At 36.7% G+C, this 18889-nt stretch overlaps 2 protein-coding genes across 2 annotated transcripts; one reads left to right on the top strand and one right to left on the bottom strand.

Annotated features, from left to right (window-relative positions):
• Positions 1-7711: 7711 nt before the first annotated feature.
• Positions 7712-8851, bottom strand: LOC106374019 (F-box protein At3g49510-like). Its single transcript, XM_013814125.1, has 3 exons — positions 8626-8851; positions 8373-8508; positions 7712-8165 (listed from the first exon to the last, which is right to left on the bottom strand). Exons 1-3 carry the CDS (start codon positions 8849-8851, stop codon positions 7712-7714), a joined length of 816 nt encoding a protein of 271 aa, XP_013669579.1.
• Positions 8852-15186: 6335 nt separating this feature from the next.
• Positions 15187-18522, top strand: LOC106377208 (probable polyamine transporter At3g19553). The gene is made up of 3 exons (XM_013817392.3): positions 15187-16641; positions 17152-17192; positions 17882-18522. Exons 1-3 carry the CDS (start codon positions 15661-15663, stop codon positions 18300-18302), a joined length of 1443 nt encoding a protein of 480 aa, XP_013672846.1. The 5' UTR covers positions 15187-15660; the 3' UTR covers positions 18303-18522.
• The last annotated feature ends 367 nt before the right edge of the window (positions 18523-18889 follow it).

The raw sequence follows: 18889 nt of genomic DNA on the forward strand, positions 1-18889 counted from the left end.
AATTCAATACCACCCCCTAAAAGAACCCTGGAATCATACACCATGATCTCCATGGTATCGTGAGCTGCTTTACCACAGTGCTTCTTTGTAAAACTTTCATCTTTATACAAACCATTCCATTGTTTGCAAGTGGATCTAGCTTGCAAGTGGATCTAGCCGCTCGCTGAGAAGTTAACGGAACCCTAGAAAGTATCTCCTCTATCAAATCTTGTGAAAGATCCGAGATTCTTGTCATTGTTTCAAGCAAAAAGAGAATTAGGTTTTTCTTAGAAAACTTACCAGTAATCTCTTTACGAGACTTTCAAAAATGAATCTTGTTATTTCGCTGATGATAATTATATATATTGCTTATAAAAAAGGTTAATCTAAGGTAAAAAAGTTATATCGTCAAAAAAAATTAGGTCAACCCGTCAAGAGAGAAAAGAAGAAGAAAACTCCAGGTCGTCTGATCTCCCTCCGTGGTTGGCGGTGCTTTTCACCGTCGCTATGCGAGGAAGGATCTCCTCTTTCTCTTTAGTTTAATCTCGGTTTCTATGGGTTATGGTGGTTTAGGTGAAGATCGTTGTTGTCAAGTCGAGGGTTGCTTTAGATTTGGGTTATGGTGCTTTTGTTTCTCTTCGGTTGCTTACAGCTATGGTCAATTCTTTTTTCGCCTTGTTCTAGTTTTTTGGATTCGTTGGTGTAAAGTATATTTGCTGTGGAGGAATCTACTAGACCTCTCCTTTATCCACCATAGATTGGGCGAGCGTTTCGAGACGAAGCAGTGAGCTTGATTTGTAGGTTTTCTCTTGCGAGGAGGTGACTAGTTTTAGCTCTGTAGATCGTTATTCTGCCTAACGAGTGTCTGCGTGTGAGACCTGTAAATCTTCGCCGGTGTTTTTCCCTTTAGCATTTCAAGTTCTTATGTCCTTGAGCCTGGGTGTTTGGTTTTGACTTGGTTTTGCCTTGGCTCCGGTTTGCAACAGTCTCTGGTGTTGATGTAAGTTTATCCTCGCACATTCTTGTCCCGATGGTGCGCCTTTTTTGGCTTGGTGGTGTACCCTTCAGGGTTGGGTTTGCCTAAGTCATTGGTTATTTGGTTATCTTCGTCTCATGTTTCTCAGGAGTGTCTGCGAGTTATGATCAGTCCATCAGTTCCAGTTTTAGTACCTGTGGCTCTTTAATATTTTTTTCTCGTATTATCCTACCTCATTGTTATTGTCTCCCTCTTGTGGGCTATTGCTTCCGGAGATATTACCATTTTCTGCCGGCTTTTGTAATCCACGATGTGTTCCGTTACAAAAGATTATAAAATTTTGAGTTAAAAAAAAAAGGTAAAAAAGTTATATGTTTTTTAATATTAAGAAATGGAAATTGCTTATGTGATACAATTCTTGATTTGGTTTAGTTTTCCCTTATAAATATTTTCAAAAAAGTAACTAGATCACGAATAATATTTGTTTTGTTATAAAAGAGATGCTGTGAAAGTTATTATTATTCATGACCAGAGGTCTATATTTATACAAGTATTAGACCTTCTTATTTAAACTGTCATAAGAGAAAAGGAAATCTTATTCCTAATAGGAATAGGAAATAGTACTTATCTTAAATACATATGAAAAATGATAAACATCAAGTATAGATAAATGTAAACTCTCATTCGCCTAAGTTATTAGCGAATGGACCGGATGGATAGCTGATGGGCCGGACGGTTTGGGCCTGATATGGGTCGATCACCACTTGGTTTATAACACTCCCCCTTGATCGACACATCCGGTTCAGGGCTTGTAACATGCTTAATGTTGCCTCATTAAAACCTTTCCAGAAAAACCCAGTGGGACAAAACCATGGATAAGGAAAAAGAGTACAACACATGAACTCCCCCTGACTTGTACCCCCGTGTATGTTCTTCAAGTTGGCGCATGGACAATTTGATAGTTTAGCTTCATGGGCGCCAAGTCTTGAACTGGTCCTTTAATTGGCACGTCCCAAACTGATAGATAAATTTCATGGACGTGTGGTTGGTGTAGACATGGTGAAGAAGTCGGCTGACATATCATATGACTGAACTTGTAGTCCTTTGAGCTTCTTGAACGTTGATGTAGGAATAGCTCTTGACGAATTGTAACTTGAGTTATCTTGTAACTCTCATATCTTCTAGAATTTCATTTTAAGACATGGTCAAGACGTGCATCTTTGCAGCTGACCACTCTATGTCATGGTCGGACGGATGGCACTCGACCAGTACTCAGATGGACCTCTAATCTGCGATCAAACTTTACTCGCAAGTCCTCTCATGTCCCACGGGTCCTCTAGTCACATGGCTTTGCCATACCGTGGACACTTTAATATATATTGAGTCATCGACCCAAACACATACGTATCACTTGGCTTCTCACAGACATGTCTTCGTCCATTCGGACATACATCACTCGTATGTGCTAATGGCTTATCCATTATAGCCGATCTTTCTTCATTGGTCGATCCATGTTGAGTTATAGACCTTGTCTATACTCGTCCATACCCCATGAGTGTCTAAGGTCATATCATTAATAATCATTGTTGCAATGAGTTTTATAATCTCATCAAACTATGGATCTGCAGTCAAATACACTCAAGGACCTTTATACATGGTTATCGATCTTTCTTGCCTTCAGCAATGTCATATCCATTTGACCTCGGCCAGACATACTTCTGGTCACTCTCTTGGACCATTATGGTTTCCTTTTATCCAATGATATAAACATAATAGTTTGTGCTTACATTGCAGTCTCATACTATAATCTTATTACTTGAAAAACATCGCAGTCCACACTTTCTTTGATGGCATCTCATGACCTACTTGCAGTGCTGATTTATTATAAACACAAGGGATTTCTTTTATAAGAATATATGGACTGATTTGGATTGTTCTTTATCGAACTCCTTCACTAAGTTTTACTTAGTCTTATCATATTCAATGCAGCTGCTTTTGCTTCAGTCCATGAACAGCTTAGGAACAATGTTGTTCTTTGAGAACTTCTTTTCTCATCTTTCTGGTACCTTTATTTTCTTTATCCAGTGATCAATATACTGCTTACTACATCATTATTTCTTTTGTTTCCAGACTTCATCAATTTCGAGTTTGTGTAGTAGCATCCACCACATAGGAGCATATTTCCTTATAATCTGTTCTTTTGGTCTCTATGAGTGTCCTTGTGTAACAAGCCATTCTTTGAATGATGTAAGTAGTAATGTGAACGACCTCTTGACTACTTGGTCACGTTCCACATCTCACGATTTTCTTTCCCTCACAAGACCCATTTATCCACTAGTCTATATCATCAGATGGCGTTTCTATATATTTGGCCAATACGCCCATCTCTTCTTTAAACTCTTTAAACCTCACGTTTTCTTTTAATCTGATCTTTATTCTTTATGAGTACTCTTACGTGGGTTCATGATCCTCGCTTTATATCTTTAAACTCAAGTGCTACTTTCTTTTTTGAGCTCTCTTATATGTAAATACATCATTGGTGTTAACACTCTTATGTAGTTCCATAGTGTTCCAGACATGATCTAATAGATTTGAGATCTTATTATCCAGGACCTTTACTACCTTGTAGTTTGGCGTCCCAAACTACATGGTTTGGTACCTTAGATGTTTAGCTGGCCAGCCTTATCTCTCTATCTGGACTGGTTTCCTTTGAACTCGGATTTGTATCATTCTATGCACCTTTCATTTCTTTCCGAGGTTTCTTATCTTTTGGAACTTATTGGTCTATCTTGTATAGACACTGTAGCAACTTGATTGTGTCTCTTAGGACATGAAATTTGTGGTGCTAAGCTGGTATGACTTAGTCATTCTTTTTTTTCGGGTCAGTGTGTCTGGCATCTAGTTCTTCTAGCTTTTGTATCATTTGATCACATTCTTTGGACGTCTTAAATCATATTTTCTGTCAGAGGATCTTTCCAAGACAATGATGGTAAATACCATTCTATTTCTCTTATTCTCTTTTACCAGCTTATTTTTTTTTCTCCCCCTGATGTTGGATAGTCGGATTCATCAGTCATGCGATCCGTGTACCTGGCCATAATTTGATCACCCATATTTGGCACAAGGTCTCTTAAAAAACGTGGGAGAAAGACATGTTCCTATCCAACATATATTCCCAATCTTTTTCTCATCCTCTTCTGAGGTTTCATCCTAGACGGCACATATGTATGTGGTGGTTTATTCAAAATCTCTTAGGATGGTATATGTCTGGTTTATGACCCGTATTCATTCTGAGATGTGATTATCTATGCTCACTTATATGGCCTGATGCATATTAACCTTACACATGTAAATCATTGTGTCCCCAAGCATTAGGTAGTGGCCTTTGTAGTATAAAGAATTCGGCCAAGTCTTACTATGGTCATAGACCATGTCACACGGATTTGTAGTATGTTCATGGATCACAGTTTTTCCTCACTCCCCCTCATGGACATACTATAATCATGTGGTACTTGGGACAATAGAGCCTAATGAGTTTCCCTTGTCTACATGTTACACAACGTGAGATTTTATGGGATAACTCTTTGTGCCTTTTGCAGTATGTGCATCAATTTTTAAAGACCTGGATGGCTAATCCAGTCATGCCATAAAGTGTATAAAATTTCGTGGGTATACAGGCTACCATGGCTTTTGCCTTTATCATACTGATCCTTGGCATAGTCTAGATCAGTAGAGTATGTAGGTATAGTCTTGACCACTTTCTTATAAGGCCTTAGGCGATTTTCTTATAATCTGAAAGAAACTTTTGTTTCCTTTGCCCATTGGTTCAATGTGGAAACCATTCATGCTCAAGTCTTTATAACTCAATGGGTCCTTTATTGGGTGAATAAATTTGTGCCCCTTTAGGCAATGCCGTGGTCTATAATAGACTGACTATCCTTTTATTAAGTTTTCATTGTCATTTATCAATCAAGAAATAATCAAGCAAATCAAACATGATAACTAAAAACAACTCTTATTATTGCTATAAAATTGTAAATGACAAGCAAATCAAAGCAAAACATAAAACATAAAATCAGAATGTCGAAATCTCGTTTTTTTAGTCAATGTATAAGCTGGCCTCACAATCCATATATTTCCACACGGCTTCCTTGGATTCCTCCTTATCATTTTTAGCCTCATTGGCTTCAGGAGGTCTCATCTCACTGTTTCGTTGCTCAATGTATCTTTTCTGAAGTTTTTCAAATCTGCTAATGGTATCTATAACTTTCTGCTCTCTTTGCTCAGTTGCCAATAGGCATGACAATAGGTCATTATAGGTGGTGTAACCCGTAGCCTTATGTGATAACAACAGATCCTTTGGATGGAATGTGGAATAGGTTTTATATAGTAAATCCTCATGTGTTACCACTTCACCACATAGTTGAAAACTATAGGTGATTTTCATCAGAGCAGAATTATATTCGTCCACGGATTCAAAATCATGGAACCTGAGAATCTTCCATTCATTCATGGCTTTTCGCCATAATGCCATTGAGTATCTGGAATTTAGTTTTGTCCAAAGGTCACAAGGATCCTCAATATTTAAGTACTGATCTCTCAGATCCTCAGTGAGATGATAGCTCATAATTGTTATGGCTCTATGCTTTTCACTTTCAATTGCATTATTGCCATCAATGATACATTTCTCGAGTCCTCTAGACTTCAGGGCAACTGAAGTGTTCATTACCCATTCTAGATAATTATCTCCAGAGAGATTTAGGCCAGCATAATCCGAAGGCTCAAATTTCGACATCTGAAACATATTATTAATCAGTTCAAGATGCAACCGAGTCAATAAAATCAATGCATACGGTTTCACAAGTCTCTCGACCAAACAATTAACTACTCGACCATGGCGCGAGAAAAACAAGTATGTGAGGTCTATATGATGCTTTAGGCCACACGGCCTTATAAAATTGTGATGCAACAACCCTAGAGGTCGGATTTTATATCTGAATGCAATCAAAGCATCAATCATAACAACAATCATATTCAGGCCGATTTTTAATCAAAGTGAGACCAGGTCAATAATTCTTATGTTTTACTTTTCTTAAAACATTTAGTATGATCAAGCAATCAGAATAATAATGCAAGTATCATCAGATCATATTAGGGTTTCAAGGCCCATTTTTTCGGTTTGATTTTATCAATATCATGCTTTACAAAAGAATTAAATCAGATCAATCAGTCAATTTTAGCAATTCTCTAGCAATCCTAACAGTAAAAGGAAATTTTCCAGCAAGTAGAAAAGGAAATTTCAGGAAAAAAAAGAAGAAGGAAATTTTCTACTTTTAGCAAAAATAAAATTTACAATTCTGGACAGATTGTGGTTTTAATCAAAACTAGCATTTTTCCTAATCAGTTCATTCGATATTCAAACAATTAATCACAATATGGAAACTTGTTTATCAATCGATTTATGCAAAAAGAAAAATTAGGGTTTTCAGCAATTTAACAATTTTAAGATCAAATTCGATTCTAAACAGTTCTATTTACTCAAACAATCATCAAAGATAATTCAAAGTTTTAATCTAGCAATCTAAACCTCAGATACATCAAAATCAATCAATCAAAACAGTCAGATCGATTTAGGTTTTTGATATTTCAGATTTTCAAAACATCATAAAGGAAATGGATCATATAATTTAGATTTAGGGTTTCAATGCCCTTACTGATCAATCAATGTTCTAGCAACTCTAACAACCATTGATCTATCAACTTAACAGGAAAACAATCTAACCAAAACTTAGTTCCATATGTTAGGGTTTCTATTATCCTAGATTAGGGTTCTTCAAATTTTAATGGTTCAGATCTTTATCAATCAACCAAATTCAGTGTAGGTTCTTTTAAGTTTTGAGTTTTACCTTTAGAAACTTATGGAGTGTAGATTTGGACCACCAAAGAGAGAAGGAGGCCGCGAGCTGATCATTCTTCGAGTCGGATTGCGGACGGGCTGCTTGCTTGGTCGGATCACGAACAGGGAAGAAGGAGAACGCATGGTTTACTTGATCACGTCTAGAAAGAGCTAATGTAGCAGAGCGTGACGGCGCGTCAGTGATCGGATCGACAAGCGGTTTGCAGCGTCTGATTCGTCTCGGCGAGGGCTTCAATTTGATATATTGCTCGTTGTCTGGGTCCTCGCGGTTTGGGAGAACGATTTCTTTGAAGTTCCGCCGGAATTAGGGTTTTGTGATATTCAGCTGAGTTTAAGGAATTCCGTGGGGGCTTAGGGTTAGAGGCTATCGTGCTGATAACGTGTTATAAAAGAAATGGTGTGAAAACTTATTATTATTCATGACCAGAGGTCTATATTTATACAAGTATTAGACCGTCTTATTTAGATCGTCATAAGAGAAAAGGAAATCTTATTCCTAATAGGAATAGGAAATAGTACTTATCCTAAATACATATGGAAAAGGATAAACATCAAGTATAGATAAATGTAAACTCTCATTCGCCTAAGTCATTAGCGAATGAGCCGGATGGATAGTTGATGGACCAGACGGTTTGGGCCTGATATGGGTCGATCCCCACTTGGATTATAACATGTTTCTTTTAATTCTAAAACTTTCCAATGTACAAAAAATCTAAAACTTAAAGAGTTAATACACTTTTTGTCTTTTTCAATAGTCATTTTTCTCTACTTCTTCACTAAGCAATTGATATAGTCCGCCTAACAATGTTTAAGTCTTGTTAACTACAAAGAGACAATGACTAATAATCCCGTACTTTCCTTTTGCCTCGTGCATGTACTGGACCTTTCGGAATCTGCACCAAACTCGGAACATAAGAACACACAACCGGCCAATGTGTAGTTTTTCCTTGAGCAACTATTTTGAAGTAATTATCCTCTCCAATCATGTAAGCTCTGCTGAAGTGATTATCACAAATCAATGCCAATTTCTTTTTCTCGTCGACGAAGAAACTCCTACACGGAGGAGACATCGAGAACATTCCCCTGAGCATGAACGGCTTCATATCAACTTTTAAGAAATTTCTCCACGACACCTCATTGGCCTCAATCTTTCTTGTAATCCGTATCTCAATCGCATTTGTATCCACGCGGTAAATTAACACTGCAAGCTGTTCTTCTTTAACAGCAGATAGAATCACAGTTTCTCCATTACCGTAGTTAGATTCCAGATCAAGGCAATGTCTAAATCTCTCACTTGTAAAATCAAAACAGATTACATATTCTCTCATTCCAAGCCTTTCCCGAGCAACAAAGTAAGTATTTCCTTTCAAAGACAAGCCTCCTTGACCCTTATATGGTATAATCCAGTCAGGAGTGAGATGAAGAACCCTCTATGAATCAGACTTAAAATTGAATATTTCGTGCTCAACAGTAGTACCATAATTGTCATGGTGCAAAAACCTCAAGATTTTGTGGTTGTTCTTGTTGTCGTATCCGAGACAATACCTATCGAACTTTGAGAAAAATTTGCTGGGTTTGATCCACCTGGCTTGTCCCAAATACGGGTTCCATACCACGGAATCAGACTTCACCATACCTTTTTTGTGGAGGCAAAGCAATAAGCCATCACAATGATAGACGTCAGATACTGTGATATGGTTAAGTTGACCTATTGGCTCTGTAGATAGCTCAAATAAGCCATTTTTTTGCTTACGGGCTCCCTGGAGATCGACGCTCACTAAACAAGCCCTAGAATTACACACCCTGATCATCATGGTATCGTTAGCTGCTTTACCACGGTGCTTCTTTGTACAACTTTCGTCTTTATATAAATCGTTCCATTGTTTGCAAGTGGAACTAGCCGCTCGCTGAGATGTTAACGGTAGCCTAGAGAGTATCTCCTCTATCAAATCTTGTGAAAGATCAGAGATTCTTGTCATTGTTCAAGCAAAAAGAAAATTAGGGATTTTTATTTAACTTGCCCAGTTATCTTTTTATAGAGACAACTAAGGCTGTAACTAGATTGCATTTTTTATGAATGGAATCATATGAAATTAGTCATTCACGAGCATTCCAGAAAAAATTTACCAGTTAAGTGGAAAAAATTAAAAATTTGATTCCATTAATTCCTGTGGGATAACTGAAAAAATTTGTGAATCAGGTTAAAAATTATTCATAATAAAAAAGGTAGAGGAATGAAAGGAATGCATGGAATAGATTAATTTAAATATAATTAAAAATAAATACATATATCATTCCATTATTCCTCAAATTATCTATATTCCATTCCATTTTATTTCATTAATTCCAATTCCATTTATTCCATTCATTCCTAAAATGAGTTACCAGTTACAGCCTAAGTTAGGTTACTATTTATGCGTTACAAAGAGGCATATTCCGCTTCAAAAACTCCTTTTTCCTTCTCAAATATGGTTTAAGAAGTTAATTTAAGCTAAAGATTTTACAAGTTTTAAAATTTTAAAAATGGAAATTGTTTATGTGGTAGAATTCTTGATCTGATTTATTTTTCCTTTTCTCTTAATTTCCAAAACAGAGGAACCAGATGATCACGAATGTATGTTTCTTTTTATTCTAACATTACTATGTACGAAAACTCTAATACTTAAGAGGTTAATACAGATTTTCAGTAGTCGTTTTACTCTACTTCTTCTCTAAGCAAATCATATATGTATGCAGAATCTCAAAACGCATCAAACCAATACCTTTCCATTTTAGAGAACTCCTTCTCCGTAATAGTTCATCATCTATTTTAGGGATTGGTTATTGCAAAAAAATCTGTATTAGAGTCGGGCTGAGATGATCACGAATGAGAGTAAGTTCAGAAAGTCTCAAACCAAAATATTTAAGGATTTTAAGAGTTTTGAACTTCGTCAGGCCAGACCGACGCCTGGACATTTTATCTACCCCAGACCGGAATCGATTCAAAAATATCAGGTCCAAAATCAAAAAAAAAAATTTACAAGTACTTATTGGATCCAAAATTATTGTATCCGAAAGAATTAGAACTGAAAAACCCAGCCCAATAAACTCGTAGTCGAAAAAACTGATCCGAATAGACTCTACTCGATAAAAACCTATTCACGCCCGAGTTAAAAACATGTATATAAAAAACTATGATTTTTTGTGTTCTATTTTGTATATTTTATTTTATGATTTATTTGAAATATCTTTTGTTAACATTCTTTATTATTTTTTGTAATATTTTTAAGTAATATGAAGATTTCAATGTAAAATTTAGAGTTTGAAATTTTTTTATTTTAAATTATTAATAGTTTATTTTAAGTTATTTTGTAACTTTTTAGATATATATGACAGATTTTGACTAAATTTGATGGTGTTTGGGTATTTTATGTCTTTTTAGATCCTAAATACCCAATCCAAACCTAAAAATTATGGATACAAGGGGCATTGCCCCCGCGCAAGCGCGGAGTTGTGGACAGAATTCTTGTTTCTTCTCAATATTTGTTAGGGTTATTGTAACTGTGAATTTTGCGTTTTGGGTTATCATTGTTTTTCAAGTTTTTTATTGTTATAGGGTTAGAGTTGTGATGATGAACTGTGTATACACTATTGTTCTCCACTCGTGAAGGACTAAATTGTGTTAGTAATGTGATTAATATAGTTCGTGGTGTTGCTTGCTGTGTCACTGAGACTTATTGTTTGTTTGTCTTTTTAATTTGTTACTTGTACTCTTGAGATTACATAAATTATATTAAAGTTGTTGAGAATACCTTTTGTTTCTGGATATTTTTTCTCTGTTTTGTTGTGTAAGTTGTGTGTATTAAGTAATAATTTTTTTTATTCTTATTATGTTGGTTATATGTTTTTTTATTTTTAAACTTGTTGATTTTACCGAACCTTTACAACAAATAGATGAAGACTTGTAGAAATAACTATAAAATAAGTGATAATTAGTATTTGGGCCTTAAAACGAATATATGTATTTATCATAAGAAGACAATAGCATTGTTCCGTTGACATTGAGCATGTAAGTTATTTTCATAAGACAAGAGGAATGAGCAGGTGGAGATGTTGTTGTTGCCTTTGTATCTGTTGGGATTGTCTCTTGTATCTGCTGGTGTGGTTGTGTTTGTTTCTCTTTTATTTGATGGGTAATATGTAAACAAAAATCATTGTTAGTTGTATTTATCAGAGTTTGTAACTTACTTTGCTTTTTTGGTTAGGTAATTTCACTGATCTAGGTTGTCATCTTCGTCTTCTTCGTAAGCATCCGCGAAAGTAAGCTTGTAAATTGTTAAATAGCTGGCCATGTAGTTTGTATTTGTTTAGTTGGCTCAATGTATGTGTCGTTGAGTTTTAGTTGAGTTGATTAGTTTGGTATATTTGTTTTGAAGTTTATTTGTAAGATTAGACAGAAAGAGAGGTGGTCGTTAATGATTCATTTTTTTTGGATTCTAGTTTTTGGTGTTTTGATTGTTTGGGTTATTGTGGTTTTTTTTAGGCTGTAAAATAAAGATTTGTGTAAAATTAGATTGATATGTAAGGGAAATAAATAGACGATCACAAATCTTGGGTATGAAATATTTTTGATTATTGATGTTAGCACAATATATACAGTAATATAAAGAAAATTATGGGTTGATTGTTTCTTACGGATCAATGAGGAGACGGATAACGACTCGAGTTGTTTCTTTGGTGGGTCAGAGCCCTAGACAGAACGGATTTGTCCAACCACATCTGCGAGGTTAAATATCAGTTATGATATCGAAACATAATATAAACCCAGATGCAATATGATAATATACCTGGGAGTTCTAGGTTTGTGTTCGCAATCACTTGCAGATTTCGAACAGTCTAATCTTGACTGGAGATTGATCTCAGGAGCACCCGTGATGACTTCAGCAATAATGGTTAGTGAGATAAAACGAATGAGGAATGGATGATCAGTTATCTTGTACATGCTTGAGCACCTAGCAACCTCAAAATGATCGACTTTCACAACGGAACCTGCTTTCAAAGATGGCATGTAATGATTAGCACGTCCGACGGGAGTAAACTCATGAATCACAAAATTTGCAAATAATATTATTCAACAAAGAATCAGGAAATCAATTAAAACAATTATGTTAAATAAGTGTGATAGATCCAATATTAACTTACATTTTCATCAAGGAAGAGAACCGTGATTCCCACAAACTCCATGTCTTTCTTGAAGTTCAGGGAATCCCAGAAGCGAGGAAGCCAGAGGCTATGCTCTGACTACTACGACCAAGACGGAGAGACTCGAAGGTTGAGTGACGGACGCCAGGACGCCGGTTTGAGGAACAGGAGAGGCAGAGAGAAACATTTTTTAGAAGATGGTTAAATCTAATAGGAATAAATGAGTTTTGTGGAGATACAGATTGGGTTCATCAAAGATGAGAATCATATATATAGGGTTTACAGAGGGGGTACAAATCAGGAACATTTATGATCAAGCAATTTAAGATGTGGACATGAAGAGTTCACCGGTGAAAAAATAGATTACGAACAGACACACGATGCAACTCTGTAACTCGGACTTGTTTGAGAAAATGATGAAAAGAACTCAAACTCATATTAAACGACAACAATTTATAATATGGGAAAACTGTAATTATTGCAAACTTAAGCTTTTTTCATATAATGTGATGAATCTCATTTAAAAAAGAAACTCATAACACACTTGTAGGTCTGACCCTCAGAGGAAGCCGAAGAAGCAAGAGCTTTCGACCTTCATAAATATATATTAGGTTAGGCCATCAATGTACAAAGTATCATTTAGCTTAGTGTTATAAATGTTGGTGTTTATATCTCAATAACTCGGGTTCGAGCTATGGACTTGACATTTTTTCACACTTTTTAAAAGTGGAGCCCACAAAACGTTGACGTGGCGCGCTGAGGAGTGAGCAAAAACTCAACTATTATATATAAATTTTACAGATATTTTAATTATAGACCTGAACCGATCCAGACTAAGAAGAACCGACCCGAACCTAAATCAAAAATTTTGCAAATACATATTAGATCCAAATATTTAAGACCTAAATAACTTGAATCCGAAAGGAACCGGCCTGAGCCCGACCCGAAGAATCGAACGCCCAGGCTAATTAACATCCCTAGGGGCCTAAGGCCGTATACTAGCCAAGTTATAAGTTGTTCTTATTTGAGTAGTTTACGGCTGGAGTTACTTTTTCTTGGGTTTTAACGACCTGACATACTTCTCGCTTGAGATATACTTCTTTCTTGCTTTAAGAATTTTACATGCCTAAATTGCCTTCTCAGTAACGTGATTCTGTTTTATTAGTTAGGTATAAAGTAAAAAGCTAGTTATTTTATGTATCATTAGTTAGTTTTAGTTTCCTATATGTAATAAAAATATATTTTTATTTAGTTAAAATTTTTACACCCCATATCTTATACATCAATATTTTATATTGAATATATAAATATATATATATAAATATATCTATAAAATAAACATATTTTTTTCTTTTTGTTTCGACATCCATATGTATATATATCAAATATATATTAAATAAATTTTTTTTTATTTGGTAAAAATATATATCAATTGTGGATAAAAAAACATGGTCAATAGAATAATGGATGTGAAAAACATTAACACAAGACGCATGAGAGTTGTTTACGACAGCTGTGGTCAAAAACAAATATTAATGGAATTTGCAAAATTTTACACGACAAAATAACATCAAGAAACAAAAAAACAAAGATAAGAAGTCTGGTAACTAAGTTGTTGTGGTTAAGGTACCCATGGTGCGAGTGTTTGTATTTTTTGTTACATGTGGTTAGTGGTTAGTAACATATTCATGTTGTATGGATTGCCAGATTGATGTGTGGTCAGTGATTGGTTGTGTGGTTAGTGGTGAGTGGTTCACAACCACAAATACCGATGTGATTAGTTAGGCTCATACTTTTAGATCTACTCCAGAGGGGATAATCCAAAGCTAAGTTCCTTCTCCTCCACAGATCTCGTGAAAATGATTGTCGCCATCCACCATCAATTCCTAAACGGCAACTTCTCCAGAGATTGCTTTACACACGGTTCGCCGGAACTCCATAAGACCGCCGTCTTCTAACCTGCAACATTTCCGCCGCAGACAGATCTGGTACAAGTCGCATCCAACAACCGTCAAAGACACCGTGCATACCGTCGGAGAGAGCGAAATCAACTGGAGTAGATACACAAGCTAACGACTATTTGTTTTAGTCAAGAGAGACTTCTAGGTTTTTTAAAAAAATTGATAATCTAAAACACCGACATAAACATATTTTTTATTTCTTTAGTTTTTAGATTTTTTTCAGGAAAACAAAAAATTGATAATCTAAAACACCGACATAAACATATTTTTTATTTCTTTAGTTTTTAGATTTTTTTCAGGAAAACAAAAAAAAATATTATTGACGTTGAGGAGACGAGAAGATTTGTAACGGATGAGATTATTTTTAGTTAGGTAAAATAGAAGGATTTTTTAGTCAATACATCATTGGAAAGTAGACTATATGTCTAAAGTGCCTGTAAACGAAAAGAGAGAGTAGAAAAGTAAGTCGAGGTATTGGCACCTCATTAATAGTTTGAGCCTGAGACCATTCTTCTCCATCCTTAATACTCTTCAGCACAATCTCCTTAGCTGTGAAAGCTCTGTTTTCAAACATCAGAGTATTTCTCGCCTTCCACAGATTCCAAAGGGCCCATGGCCATAATGGGGACGTCACTCCCACAGGTGGTAAAGGGCCAAAGCTGCTCCCTTATTTTATTATCTCTGCGATTGATACGAAGGAGCTTGAAGGTTTTTGTGTTGTCGGGAGTATGCTCCATACCTCCTCCGCTAGAGGGCACTTGAGAAAGACGTGGAGATCGTCTTCTTGTCCATCACACTTTTTACAGTTAAAGCTTGCTATGCCTCTCTTCTCTAAGTTTGCACTAACCGGGATCGCCTTTCTCAATAACTTCCAGAGAAAATCCTTAATTTTCGGCGCAGTTTTAACATTCCAAACATGCTTGAGCCAGTTGAATGGATCATTCTCAGAGTTGCTCGTACCGATGCCTATCATGCCAATGCCATAGCCTGTTTTTGTAGAGTATACCCCTGACTTTTCCGGGATCCAGAACAGAGTATCACACGGGAGTGTGTAGAGCTGGTTTTTATCCTTATATGTCTAAAGTACCTGTAAACGAAAAGAGAGAGTAGAAAAGTAAGTCTTAAGTGTAATTTTATTCTTATTTTATCAACCAAATGAAGGAGAGATGAGATAGTTGTCGTAGGAAAAAGACAAAAGAGAGATAAACTCATAAAAGTTTGATAGATGGCGTAGTAGTGTAATAGAAGGAGCCATGTGGCGCCTTTAATGTAATGTAATTCCCACAACAGGTCCAAAAACGATTCTACAAGATTCTTCAAATCCAACGTCACATCCAATCTTGAATCTGAGAAGCAAAGCTGAATCTTTACAATCAATTCCCATCTTCTTTCTCTCCATCTATTTCTGGGGTTCATCACAGAAACGGATAGAGAAAGAGATACCCTTCAAGGCTTAGATTCTCTACTTGAATCTGTTTTTGCCAATCCTCTGTTTTCTGAACAGAATATCTTAAAGGCTCTTGTTTTGTTATTTTCTCCGGTAAAGACTTCATTTTTATAGAATAAACTCTTTAAATTGTTGATCTTATTGTGTTCCACAGAATCACCTAGACTTGTCAAGACAATCTATCGGTGGCATTTGTCTGATGGGTGAAGAGGCAACCGCAAACGATGAAAATGTTGCCAAGACAAAACCAAGTCCAAAGCTGACACTATTGCCTCTAGTATTTCTAATATTCTATGAAGTTTCTGGTGGCCCTTTTGGTGTGGAGGACTCTGTTAAATCAGGTGGGGGTCCTCTCTTAGCCCTTCTAGGCTTCTTGATCTTGCCTCTTATCTGGAGCATACCCGAAGCTCTGATCACAGCAGAGCTCGCGACAAGCTTCCCTGAGAACGGTGGCTACGTGGTTTGGATCTCTTCAGCGTTTGGTCCCTTCTGGGGATTCCAAGAAGGGTTTTGGAAATGGTTCAGTGGTGTAATGGACAATGCTCTCTACCCTGTTCTGTTTCTTGATTACCTGAAACATTCCTTCCCTGTTTTGGACCATGTAGCTGCTCGTGTACCTGCTCTGTTAGGCATTACCTTCTCACTGACGTACTTGAACTACAGAGGGTTGCATATCGTCGGCTTTTCAGCTGTTCTGTTAGCGGTTTTCTCGCTCTGCCCTTTTCTTGTAATGGCTTTGCTTGCGGTTCCTAGGATCAGACCTCAGCGTTGGCTGTTTGTGGATTTCAAGAAAGTTAACTGGAGAGGGTACTTCAATACAATGTTTTGGAATCTGAACTATTGGGACAAGGCTAGTACTCTTGCAGGAGAAGTTGAGAGCCCTGGGGAGACGTTTCCAAAGGCTTTGTTTGGAGCGGTTTTGTTGGTGATGGGGTCGTATTTGATCCCACTTACGGCAGGGACTGGAGCTTTGAGCGAGTCTTCTTCGGGTGAGTGGAGTGATGGGTATTTTGCTGAGGTTGGGATGCTTATTGGAGGTGTTTGGCTCAAGGGATGGATACAAGCTGCTGCTGCAATGTCGAATCTAGGATTGTTTGAAGCTGAGATGAGTAGTGATGCGTTCCAGCTTCTTGGTATGAGCGAGATTGGGATGCTCCCTGCGTTTTTCGCCCAGAGGTTAGTTAGTACGTAAGACTGTGTTTTGGGTATGAATCATTGCCTAGTGCTGGGCATCGGGTTTCCTGTTCGGATTGGGATATTTGGGTTGGGTATATAGAACCCGTTTAGGAACCCAAAACATAGCCGGATTATAATGTATTTTCGGATAATGTCGGGGTCGGGTTTCTATTTTATTACAAAACCCGAAACATAACCGGACTCTAAATGGTTCGGGTTTAAAACCGAAAAAACAAAAAAAAAAAACTAGAAAACCCTAGTAAAACACGGAAAAACTGGAAAATTGGGTAATTCGGGTTTTAATAATTGTCGATTTATAAATGATATTTTTATGTAGAATTATTTTAAAATTAAAAATAACAAATATATTTGTTAAGTAGGAACCCTTTGGTTTTTGTAATTTTCAATTCGGGTCCAGTCTTGGTTTTCAGTTTAGTTCAGGTTGGATAATATGCGCAGGACTAATCACGCCTTTGTAGAACTCTGTTTAACGTTCATTGTGAGTGGCCACAAGTCAAAGTATGGTACACCAACGATCAGTATCCTGTGCTCAGCTACAGTGTTGGGATTTATTAAACTCATGTCCAACTCTATATTATCTGATTAGTACGATATTGTCCACTTTGGGCCTTAGACAAGCCCGCATGGTTTTTATTTTTGGTTTCCTTCCCAAAATGCCTCGTACTAATTAGAGTTAGACATCTCTTTATATATTAGACACTTCTTGTCTAAACTTCCAATGTGGGACTTTGATTGACATCTCTCATTCTCCCCCTCAAGTCAAGGACTACACACCTTGTGTCCTTTCCTCTAGCGAATCATCTCGGTGCCTTGTCGCATCTTCGACATTCGACACCCTTAGTCGCAAGGTTACTTTGAGGTGCTTTAAAGATGCTCCCTTTCCACGGAGGAACTTACAGGATCTTTTTGACTAATCTCTGCCGAACCTCCCTTTTCACCTTGAAGAGTCCCCATTCCTACTCGAATGGTGTTTTGGTCTTCTTGCAGATTTTTTTGTCAAACCGTTCTGATACCAATTGTTGGGATTTATTAAAATCATGTCCAACTCTATATTATCTGATTAGTACGATATTGTCCATTTTGGGTCTTAGGCAAGCCCGCATGGTTTTTAATTTTGGTTTCCTTCCCAAAAGGCCTCGTACTAATTAGAGTTAGACATCTCTTTATATATTAGACACTTCTTGTCTAAACTTCCAATGTGGGACTTGGATTGACATCTCTCATACAGGAGTCATATTCTGGTCGTGGTTGAGCTTTCAAGAGATCATAGAGTTTCTGAACTTCTTGTACGCTTTAGGAATGCTTCTTGAGTTCGCAGCCTTTGTGAAGCTAAGGATCAAGAAACCGGATCTTAACCGACCTTATAGAATTCCATTAAACACCTTTGGAACTTTATTGCTGTGTTTGCCTCCTTCTTTGCTTGTGATTCTTGTGATGGTTTTGGCCGCTCCAAAGACGTTTTTAATCAGTGGTGTGATCATCGTCGTCGGGTTCTGCTTGTACCCGTTCTTAGAACTCGTGAAGGAGAAACGATGGGCGAGATTCATCCCAGAGGATCCAAGAAGACAGGTTTTAGGAGTTCAAACAGAGTCCCAGTTGGATGAAGAACATGGAGACGAGTCTTCTGCTAGCCTTCTCCCATGATCTCAAAACACAGATCAACCAAAACTCTTTCTTTCTTTGCATAGGTCTTATAAAGAGACATGAAAAGTTTGTTTTGTATAGTTTGTAAGAATGCAGTTTATTTTATGTCTTGTTCAGCTTTTGGCTTAGAGTACATTAAGGTTTATGTGCAAGTTGTCTAAGATTATAGTATGATTATGTATATAGTTATTGATTCAAGTACACATTTTCTTTCACTGTCCACATTTTTGTCAAGTCTTCTTATATCTTCTTTACCTATGGGCCTCTTAGTTTGAAGTGGAGACATGTCTTCTGTACAATACAGTACTAATTTTCCAAATCTTTATGGTATGAGACTTGGACAGTATGTTCTAAGTTCACGAAAATTCTCACTTAAAAACCACAAGTGGCTACATCATTCAGTGTCTACTATGTTTGCACTTTGTAGTGAATGTGATTCGAAACATGAAGCTGCAAATAAACTGCAGTGTTCAGAAAGAATCTACATCTTACATTTTTTCTCGCTTCACTTCAACGTTCTGAGTTTGGATTTTTCTGTTAAAGGGCTTTACTCCTTTAATTTGTTCCTAGACTCGATGTTTAAGATC

This window comes from Brassica napus, chromosome C5, assembly GCF_020379485.1.
Source record: "Brassica napus cultivar Da-Ae chromosome C5, Da-Ae, whole genome shotgun sequence".
In the NCBI taxonomy this organism is placed as follows: domain Eukaryota; kingdom Viridiplantae; phylum Streptophyta; class Magnoliopsida; order Brassicales; family Brassicaceae; genus Brassica; species Brassica napus.